This window comes from Vicia villosa, linkage group LG3 (assembly GCF_029867415.1).
Source record: "Vicia villosa cultivar HV-30 ecotype Madison, WI linkage group LG3, Vvil1.0, whole genome shotgun sequence".
Taxonomy (NCBI): Eukaryota; Viridiplantae; Streptophyta; class Magnoliopsida; order Fabales; family Fabaceae; genus Vicia; species Vicia villosa.
Genome location: NC_081182.1, coordinates 16,532,957 through 16,544,314, shown reverse-complemented (window position 1 = coordinate 16,544,314; position 11,358 = coordinate 16,532,957). Strand labels below are relative to the sequence as shown.

The 11,358-nt window shown below is 29.6% G+C and overlaps 1 protein-coding gene and 1 long non-coding RNA gene across 2 annotated transcripts; both read right to left on the bottom strand.

Moving 5' to 3' along the window:
• LOC131660440 (endoglucanase 24-like) lies at positions 1 to 3,582 on the bottom strand. Its single transcript, XM_058929688.1, has 4 exons — positions 2,898 to 3,582; positions 2,135 to 2,434; positions 1,131 to 1,292; positions 1 to 1,033 (listed from the first exon to the last, which is right to left on the bottom strand). Exons 1-4 carry the CDS (start codon positions 3,297 to 3,299, stop codon positions 434 to 436), a joined length of 1,464 nt encoding a protein of 487 aa, XP_058785671.1. The 5' UTR covers positions 3,300 to 3,582; the 3' UTR covers positions 1 to 433.
• Positions 3,583 to 7,831: 4,249 nt separating this feature from the next.
• On the bottom strand, positions 7,832 to 8,389 carry LOC131660441 (uncharacterized). Its single transcript, XR_009300841.1, has 2 exons — positions 8,259 to 8,389; positions 7,832 to 8,009 (listed from the first exon to the last, which is right to left on the bottom strand). It is a non-coding gene; the product is annotated as an uncharacterized LOC131660441 (long non-coding RNA).
• Positions 8,390 to 11,358: the final 2,969 nt, after the last annotated feature.

Here is an 11,358-nt window from a genome sequence, read left to right as displayed (position 1 = left end):
TCCAACTGCACCAGAAATTATGCATTTATAGTTTGTGTTTGCCAAATGAAAAAAAATAAAAATAAAGTATGCATGTTATAATTTATAAGCACAATCAAAACAGAAAGCTTCATTGCTAACTTGAGATAATTAACAAACAACCACAATATGACAATCTTACTCAATTCTTGTCAAATTGAAGAAAAAAAAACATTGCAAATAAGTTATTGTTTTTCATCCTTCAATGAAAAAAAAAGTCACATATTTTGTGACACTTCAAATTCAGTAATATCCCTATATGTATCCATTCCAGCCAACAAGCAAGCCTCTTCCTTCTTGCTTTTCTCAAGATGAGAGACACATTAGCTTCTCCTGTATATCTATCTACAAAATAAGATACTTAGATCTGTATATATATGAAATATTCATATTATATACTACTAGTAGTCACCAACTAAGGATTAGCGGCAAAATATGCTAAAACCCCAACAAATGGTGCATTGATATATGTGGTTGGCTCAGACTTTCTAAAATCAGCCCTGTCATCCCCATAAACATCATCTTCTCCAGGTCCACCCACAATGGCTCCTACATGAACATTTGGATTAGGATTTGTTGAGTTGAAGTAAATTGACCCTTCATGGCATTCAATCTTTTGAGGATGATCATTAACAGAAGGTAAAGACGATCCGCGGTGATGAATACGTTGCGGATAATTGTTACCGTAACCAACCATGTAAGATAGACCCAACGGATTATCACCTAAAATGTAATCAACTTGTCTCTTAGCACGCTCGCGAAGTGATTGCGCGCTAACTTGAACATTTCCACAATTTATGATCTGCGACGTGCGGGACAAGTAATTTGCGTAGACTAATTCAAGGAAAGCGATTGAAGTTGCATGTTGTAAGTTGCTTCCACCTGGTCTGTATATAAGTCCACCAGGAGTGTACTCAATATGCGAACTCGATGTTTCAGGTATCAGTGTGCATAGGAAACTCTCTGCTGAAGTCTTGTAAGATTCAAGAGATTCTACATTTCCATCTAGTACTTCCTATAACAATTTATTTACCGTTAATAATCAATAATCAACATATATTTAAAAATATCATATTCTGTATTTAATTCACTTGAAATGGAATACGTGTGACCTTGGAGACAAGAACATTGAGGCCAGCATGCTTATTGTCCCAACCAAACTCATTTATGTTGTCCTCAGCACCAAGTGTTTTACCATTGCTCTGAATGTAGTTTAGAAAATTTTCATCTTGTGTAGCTCTTCTTAACCATGCAGCTCCCCATAATAATTCGTCCTGTACAATGTATCAAAACCAATTAATAGAATAACAATTGACATGTCAAAATCTAAGTTATTATTGTAATTTCATATTTAATTCGATGGTGATTGAAGCATAATCACGTGTCAGTTTTCAAACAGTGCAAGAAATTCTCAAGATGCAAATTAGTCCAAGACTTTCATTATGAGAGAGTTGTCATCATCATTTTATATTCTATACTCCAATATGACAAAACACAAAATCAGCTACAAGAGCAAAATTCCAAACCCACCGCTTCTTTTTTTGATTAAACTAATTTCTTCAAATTCTCATATCACTTGTTTATTTCTCATTTATTTCTACTTTATTTCTCATCCCTGTTGTAATAATTGCAAATATATAAATAGAAATTGAGTGTACAAGATGAATATCAGAGAATAACATTAACAGCCCATTACCTGAAAGAGGTATAAAAAAACCACCAAACTAACATGGTATAGTAATAATAGTATAATTCAATTTTGTAACTACGGTTGGTTTCAGTTTTTAATTATCTTTAGTAATTAAAATTTCATTAAAACATATGAATTTGTGAATCAACCATACTTAAAATCATGTTTGGCTTCTATATAACTCCAGAGCAACAACACGATACAAATGCGATAGACGTTTGTGATTACATTTAATTTATTCATCTTTTCACATTATAATCGGCGTTTCCGTGTCGGTGTCGACGTGTCCATTTCTTGATAGGTATATAAAGTATCAGTAACTTATTGTGGAATCTTTGATCACGTGAATACATTGCAATATCATAGGATACTTATCAAAAAGGAAAAAGCCAAAACATAATATAGATCAAATGAAATGAACCTAACCTGGTATCCATCAAAATCACAATAAAAAGGGCAAACAGCACCCTTAACATTAGCATTGTCACTATAAGCACCTCTATAACTATCAGCATATTGAAAAGCATTAACAGCATTTCTTAGTAACGTCTCTGAATAACCGGGATCCGATGAACGGAAAGCCATGGAAGCAGCAGCAAGTGCAGCAGCTGTTTCTCCGGCAACATCAGAAGCTGGATTAGGCGCATCAACAGCATACACACTCCTGCTAGTGTCCATATCCTCTGGCCTCTCCCAACATAGGTGGTCTGAATTTGGATCACCCACCTAATAGTAAAATCAAAATCTTTAATTCAGTATAAAAACCGTAATCAGTATCGCAACACCTATGCCGATCAAAATTGCAAAAACTTTTTCACTAACGCAACTCACCAGCACTGTTATTAATCTAAATTTTTTAACATAAAAATAACAATATTTTATTATTAATTTAATGAAATGGAAGGTGAGTAACACTGGCATGATTGGCGCGTGGTTGATCTAAAAGGGTAAAGAAATGAAAAATTGCATTAATTTAGAACAACAGTTGCAAAGCCGATGAAAATCACGGATTTCAAGATAGAAAGTGGTCCATTCAACATTAATTTTATTATAAAAAGCAAAATAATTAATCTAAAAACAATAAATAATTAATTTATAGAATATAAAAGTTTGTGGAAACAAAAAGTGTAACCGTTTGTACCAAAAAAAAAAAAAAAGTGTAACCGTCCGTGACTGTGAGTAACCGTACCTGAACGAAAATGCGGTTAGGCTGAGAAACCGTCTTAAGCAAATAATCAGTACTCCAACGAATTGCGACTAAGGCGTTTCTGAGTTCATTCGGCGGCATGTTATCTCCGAATTCAATCACACTCCAAGATAACATTGTAGTTGTAAACGCCATGGGGAAGCCGAATTTGATGTTGTCGCCGGCGTCGTAGTAGCCGCCGGTGAGATCGACGTTGTAGGTCCATCCGTCACTGAGACCGGAGTTTGCACGCCATTTTTGTCGCTGGTCGGAAGGTAAGAATCCGGAACGTTGGCCTTCGAAGAAGAGGATTGATTTTGATAATGCGTCAGTGTAGTCGTGTGCGGCGGTGGTGGTTGCTACAATGAGAAGAAGAAGAATGAAGAGGGTGAGATAATTGGCCATTTTTGAAGTAGTAGAAAAATGGGGGTATTGGAATGGTTGTGATGAATAAATGCAGTGTAATGTGGTGTGGGTGAGTGGGTTTTGTTATTTATATAAATGATAATGCAGTGTGTCACGAGATGAGACTTGAAAGTGAAGTTGCTTAATTTAATAGAGAAACACGGTAACAATAGCAGTAATAAACTGAAATGGGACAGTAAAAAAAGAAAAGGGTTATCTCGGGTTAGGACTTGGACTTAGGAGGGGGTGCGTGTGTGAGAATTGTGAAAGCGCCGACAAATAAACGAGGAGTGTGTCAGCGAGATCACATGCAAAGAGAAAGAAGAGAAAGAGAGAGAGAGAGAGTGAGAGTATATAGCACAATACATGAGATGAGAGCATAACATAAAATAAGGAAGAGGTGTGTAATGGTGTGGGGCTTAATAACTTTTTCTTCGATTGGGTCCCATTTAATACAAAATTTGTTTCGTCTTTTTTGTTATTTGTTATGTGAAAATAATACATTTATTATTTTAATATCATATCATACTATTATTATAATTATAATCCTGTAACTTCTTCCCACCAAAATTTTCCTCCAAAACTCCCTCCAAAATTAATTCACTAATTAAATAATTAATAATTAAAATAAAATTAATAGTAATAATAATAATTTTAATAATAAATACAATACTACATAAATCATACTATTTATCATAAACTAATTTAATAAATAATTCATAATATTTAATAATAAATATAATACTATTTAATAAAAAAATAACAAATCATTATTTCATTTAATAAATTATACTATTTAATAAATAAATAAATAAATAACAAAAATAAAACATAAACCACTCACCCACTCACCACTTTATCATAAATAATAAATTATTTAATTTAATAATAAAACATAACCACTCACCACATTTCAACCCTAAAAAAATAAATTAATTTAATAAATAAATAACAAAAATAAAGAAGTTGGATTTGTGAAAAGAGAAAAGGGATATGCACTGACAGTGTAAAATATTTTTACACTGTCAACCAATCACCACCATGTATCCAATTAAAACACAATTTTAATTTAAAAAAACTAATATGACATGGCAAGTGTAAGAATTTTGATTGGTTGTATGTGTAAAATTAATTTACACTGTCAGTGCACTACCTTTAAACTCTTGTGAAAAATGAAGGATTAAGAGATAAATATTATAGTATTATTTTTAATTTATTTTTATAATTCAACATTAAATAATTGTGATTTTATTCTATTCTTATTTATGTTTGTTAATTCTTTATATTTTTTGTAGCTATTGATTTTGAAATTATTTAATATTATTGATATTTATTACTTTTAATTTATTATGTCATTTATTTTTTTAGCATTCTTTATTTCTATTTCTTACTTATGTTTAATTTTTGGTTTATTTACTTTTTTTTTATTATGGTTTGTGTTATTCTTATTTATCAATGATTTTTAATTTTATTATTTATGTAATACGTTCATTTTTAAAAATAAATTAGTGAATAATTTTTTCAAAATATTTTTATACTTTGCATATTTTGTAATTTTATTAAAAATATTTTTTATTTTTTAATTTATACAAATTATTAATATTTTTATAAAAAACACCATTAATATTAAATACTTAAAATTACTTTTTTTAGTAATAGTATTTTAATTAAATTTACCGTGCATCGCACGGGTAGACGGCTAGTTCTTATTATCCTTCTTAGCTTTTTTATAAGGTTTTGCTCGGATACACACATTTATTTTTTTATTGAATGTGTGTTTTAGTAAAGTACACCTTAAAATAAATTTAATAAATTTTTAGTTATTATTTATTAACACACTCTTTTTAAATAAATAAATAAATTATAACAAATATCTACAGAAGAGGTTAACTAACACCCACTTATTTTTTTGGAAAAAATGTTTTATTAAATGCACTTTAGGTAATATTTAATCATTTTTAATTAAATCTTGTTAAAATACTTTTTCATAAAAGTAAATAAGTGTATCTTAAACCAAGCAGTTAGGCTCAAGTGGTAAACGAGTTCATGCTTCGAACGAAGTTCAGAGAATATCGAGTTCGATTTTTGGTACGAGACGCGCATTTGTTTCAAATACATATTTTTTAATAGGAAAATATTTTGTTTGGCTACCCGTGAAAAAATAATAATTGAATGCATAATTAATAAAAAATATTTTGATCAGTAACTTCATGTCCCGTTAATAATCAATATTTTGATCAATAACTTCATGTTCCTGTGTATAAATATTATTTTTGTTTAGGTATCGTTATCAAAAATATCTGGATCAATAGTAAATTCTCGTATATAAAAATAATCAATAATAGATTTTAATTTTCGTATATAAAAATATTTAGATCAATAATAATTTTTTCTCGTATTTATTCATTTCTTTTAAAAACAGTGTATTATTTAAATATGATATATAAAGAGAATAATAAAAAATTAGTTACAATAATTATTTATATGATACTCAAAATTTATATATTTCTCCATCAATTTTTTTGAAAGAATATTTAATCAAATCAAGAATTTAAATAACATTTAAACATTACATTTAAGAGAAGATAATCAAAGTTAAAAGTGGACACGTTTATAGACCCATAATTTATTGATTCATTAATATAATTAACGCATTTATAGTGGAATGTGGCCCAAAATAAAAAAGTCTCAATTAAACTTTATAAATTCTCAATTAATTATGACTTTATTACAATTACTTTTATGTAGTATTGAGATACGTGCGTTCAATGTTTTAAAATTTTAAGGGTAATTCTAACGAGTGCCCCATGGACATTGGTTAAGAAATTTAAAAGATAAATTGAGCATAAGTTAATAAAGTAAAAAGATAAGTTTTTTTAACAAATAATTAACTTTTCCATAGAATATTGTGAGTATTCAAAGCATTAAATATAGAATTTTTTCTTTATTAGAAATGCTTAATTAGTGCCCGGGGCACTCGTTAGCATGACCCAAATTTTAAATATCATTTTATTACATTACATTTTTTTATAATTATAGTATCATTAACACATTTCCTTAAATCACATGTTAATATGACCCAGCAAAAGATAATTAATGATTTTTTATTTCAACTTACACATATACTCTTTGGCTCCTCCACTTTCTATATACACAACACATAGTATTCAAGATTATTGTACACATATTTGTAAGTAAATTTAAGATAGCATTACTAATTATAAATATCAACGAAATTGTATTTCTAAAACAAATTATCATTATTTTGAAATTGAAAATATGAAAATTTATAATATAGATACAAAAGTTGTAATCAAATATTTAAATCTTATAAAAAAAATATTGTATCAAAAAAATAATATTTCATTTTTCTATTAAAAATAAATTATTATATTTTCTATTAACATTCATGAAATATTAAGTGTAGTTTGTCCATGGTATTATGTCCCTTCCTTCTACTGGATTAAGATACTAACTGTTAAAATTTAAAAACAAATGATAATAGTTATAACAATAACAAAATTCTATCAATCATAAATTTATATTGAATAAATTTTAAAATAGGTAAATAATAATTTTTTTAATGATATTTAAATTTAATTAACATATTTATATACATGATTATACTAAACTATAAATATTTTTTCAGAAAAACTAGCTCACACATACTAATAATAATGATCAACTTGTTAGAGAGGTGAACTTGTAAAGAAAAGAAATAAACCTATAAAGAAATTTTTGCATGTATTAGTCTTCTCATAAAGTTAATACTCAACATTGCATAAGAGAACATTAGTGTAAGATGACATTAGTGTAAGGATTTTCAGCAAAGTATGGTTATGGATATGCTTTTGAAAAATAAAGTAGGATCCTGCTAATTGATGCAAATGTGTTCAAATTTTTTACTTCAACCTGCCAACCTGCCAGAACAACAATTAATTATATTAGCACATAAATAGGTAATATATTGTATTTATAATATTATATTGCAACATAAAGGTCAATTAATATTATTTTGTGGTACTCAAAAAATCAATTTGCAAGAAATACTCTTCATTTTATTCTTCCATTGTTGATAAAACCTCACAACTTTGTCCAATAACATATTTTTTTTGAAAACTAAAATTCAGTTTAATCAAATTGTATCATCAATATAATATGAGTGAGACAGAAAATTTAATATTACAGAACATATACTATGCACAAAGAAATATATGAAACAGATCCAATATTTTACTTTTCAAAATACTTCAAATGAATATATATGTATCAATAAATGTATCAATGAATAAAATACCTTGCAATATGTTTTTTCATCTCAAATTCACAGTAAATCTAACAAAAATAAGTTTCAACAAAATATCACCCCGTTTAAAATTAATCTCAGTTTGGCCAAGTAGAAATGCTTTAAGCTTCGGAGATATATCAAATGAGATATATCAAATATGAAAGAACAACATTAAAAATTCAACAAATCAATCACAGTACCCAAAAAATTATCATAACTCAAAATCATCAAACCCAATTTCTAATTTAAAAACCTAACCACAAATTATCCCCTTTTCATTATCAACACCAACAAAATAAAAACCCTACCTTTCCCGATTATTCTATTTCTCACATAATCATACCTTTCTATTTTACCTACGAATTATTTGTTGTTGCTGACGTCGAAGAAATTTAGAAACCCATAGATTAAACCTGAAGAACCTGGAAAACAAAAAAAAGAGTGAAGTTAAAAACCAAATCGATCATCTTAGATATCATAGATCTAAAAAACATCACTGATATTTTTCGTAGATCTAAAAAAATTAATGTAAATAGAATGAAAAGGGAAGAGAGAAGAATAACATAATTGAAGCATAAATGGAAGAGAGAAGAAAGAAGAAGAGAGAGGTAGCGAAAGAGAGAAGAAAGGAAGAGGTTGAAAGAGGTAAAGGAAGAGAGAAGAAAAAATACGAGGAAGATAGAAAGTGATTTTGAATTTGGGGAAGGTAGATTTGTGTTGAATATGCAAGCTAAAAAAGATTTGTGTTTATGCCAAAATCTTTGAATTGGAAAGGTTGACAAGGTTGAGTATGCAGTTAGATAATCTTGCATTGGGAAGGTAATAAAAATAATTTATATTATAATATGACATATGAGTTTCAAAAAGAAGTGTAGAAAACAAACCAAAATAATGAATAAGCTGATAAGTTGTATAACAGATTAAAGAAATTCAATGAGGCATCCACGTGGCAGCCTGTATGAGCAGCAAGGCAATTTAGTCTTTTCCATAACATGTAATTTTCTTATATGATAGATTAATGAGTACTATAAATTACAAAAAAAAAAAAAAATTGTTGATTTATAAAAAGATATTGAAGATCCATTTTAGTCCTTCAAAAAACTGTATAGTCTAGATTAATCCTTGAGAAAAAAAATTCTATTTAGTTTTTTATAAAATCTAACTTAGTCATGTTAGTTCATATGTTAATATTTTTTCAAATCAATTTATTTTTTATTTATGTATCATGATTGGACTGTCAAGTGTATTATTTATGCCACATGTATTATTTATAAAAGTAAAAAATATTTAGGTTCCTACATTAATTTTTTTGGGACAATTTGGTTCCCATAATATTTTTTAAAAATAAAAAATTAGACAATATTTATGAAAAAAAAATTAACACTTCCATTTTAAAATTTTAAGGGATCAAACTGACACATATTTTGGTCCCTAACAAAAACAAAGATCATATTTACAAAATTTAATTCAGGCATGTTAGTCTCATATGTTCAATCATACATTATAGTATCATCCTCCAGTTAGGCATTCACCGCCACCTTTCATTGCACGTCCTTCAATAGATGGAATTTCGTCAATCCAACCACCAGCACCTCCATTTCGTCCTCCACGCTCATCTCAACCTCCACGATTTGGACCTAGTAGTCATGGATTCATGTTTGCTATTGGATTTACACAATGGAAATTTGGGTGTAATCGATTGAATTTGGATCAGTTTTTGGTAAAAAAAGTTTGAATCGATGATATCTCACTCAGTTTGGTTTGCTTCGATTTTTAGTATATTTAAAAAATGAAACCGAACCGAACTAACTGATTTGATTCAGTTTGGTTTGGTTTCGTTGATCGGTTTACAAAATCTTTTTTTACAAACAATATATTCTTCTATGTATCCTCTAATAAAGGGTTTTTTCAATGTATTTTATGTTATTATATAAAAAAAATAGTAAAATACATTCCATATCATTTATTTCATGCTCTATTTTTTTCAAACAACTTACGAATTATTCTTAATCCATACGAAATTGTGAAATGATTTTCATTGCATCGTGAAATAAGTTCACTATCAAATATAAAGTTGACACTTCATGAATATTGTCTAATTTATTTTTATTTTTTAAAATTACGGTTACCAAATTGTTAAAAATAAATAATGTAAAGACCTAAATGTGTTTTACTTTTATAAATAATACATGTGAGATAAATAATACACAACAATGACTCTTTGAGCAGCCGACTTTGTTGGTTGAAGCTTTATGTTAGATTTCCGTGGGGGAACTGACTCAGATGTTTTCAACTTCTTCTTCTTCTTCTTGGCAGGTTTTAAAGTATCTGGGGATAAATCTTCAGAATCTGGCTTAACTGGCCTGGGTTGAGGGTTGCTCTGTTTTCGCTTTTAGGGAGTTGGAGGAGGTTTGCGACATACCTGAAAATAACAAAGGTATTAGTACCATTTAAATTATACATGCAAATGATGAAACATTAAAAATGAAGGTTACTTTTGTTGTTGTTTTCGTAAGAGTGATTTCTTCGTCTTGATCACCACTTTTGGAGGAAACAACAGCTTTCTTCGCTGCAACACTTTCTCTCGCAACAGAGGCCTTGTCTTTGATCTGTTGCTTTCCATCAAGGGCTAAGAAAAAGGTGAACCAGATGATTAAAAGTCAAGGGCATATAATAGGGGAATTTTAGAAATCAAGTCGAAGGGTCCTCCCATTCCATACCTTCATGTATTGGAGAAATAACTCGAACATGTTCTATGTCGACATGAAGATGACCTTTGGTGTAGTAGTTCTTCCACCAAGTATCAAATTATAATGTACACTAGAATGATGGTTGAAAAGAGATAGGAGTAAGACTGGAAACTTTGGCATATCGAGAGGAATATTTGTCGCATTCGACCTCGATGAAATATATGTTGTAAAGGTAGAGGGCGCCTTACTTGTCATAAAGAGATTTTACATTGGTTGGACAAGGCCAAACTATCGAGACACAGGATTGGGTTGATAGCTGACTAAAGTTATCTGGTTCTTCAAAGGCCTCAGTCTAGTAGCAATCAGTTTAGGGATAAGAAACTTCTCCCATATGGCCAAAGATTCTGCTTCTTGGTCTGTCAAAGGAATATGAAATTCTCTAGTAAGCCACTCAGGGCCATGATTTCTGTTGGCAAAAGAAGCCATGGAAGGAGTGAAGTTGTAGCATTTGGCATAAATCATCACGTACCTAGTAAAGGATTCTTGCAAACTGGGTCCTTCGTCACTTGAGGTCAGGAGAGCCTATTGTGTCCCTTCAATTGTCCTATTCTTGATCTTTTTCGTTTTCTTCATTGATTGTTTTGCAAGTTGGAAGCAAAGGCTCAAAAGTGGCATTTAACTACAACTAGAGGTAGGCAATAGGAGCCAACCCAAGATCAGTTGAATCAGACATATTTTATGTCCAATATGCAGTTGGTTCGCCAAAGTTAAAAATCACTTTGCCACTTGAAGAGCCTTCGAACAAAAAATACAACGTGACGACCAAAGTGCTAGGAAGGCAATATGCTCTTCATCTGAAACTTCATCAATAATGGTGTCATGGTGTTCATCTATGAAATGAGTGAAAATAGCTTTGTTGGCATCAAAATTGACAGGAAACAGGAAACACTCCTTGATTTTTTTAGCATCAGCGTTAGGCCTAGGCAAAGGACCCATATATGCATGAGTTTCACCAATAATAGTTAAAGGGATTAGTACCTGAAATTGGTAAATTTTGAGTTTCTCTTCAAGAAGAGGCAGT

Excerpts from the sequence above, each read along its gene's own strand:
- LOC131660440 (XM_058929688.1), bottom strand. The coding sequence starts at position 3,299 with ATGGCCAATTATCTCACCCTCTTCATTCTTCTTCTTCTCATTGTAGCA. Across the intron at positions 1,293-2,134 it reads GTGATTTTGATGGATACCAG|GACGAATTATTATGGGGAGC; the intron begins GTTAGGTTCATT and ends TACATTGTACAG. Across the intron at positions 1,034-1,130 it reads TCAATGTTCTTGTCTCCAAG|GAAGTACTAGATGGAAATGT; the intron begins GTCACACGTATT and ends AAATTGTTATAG.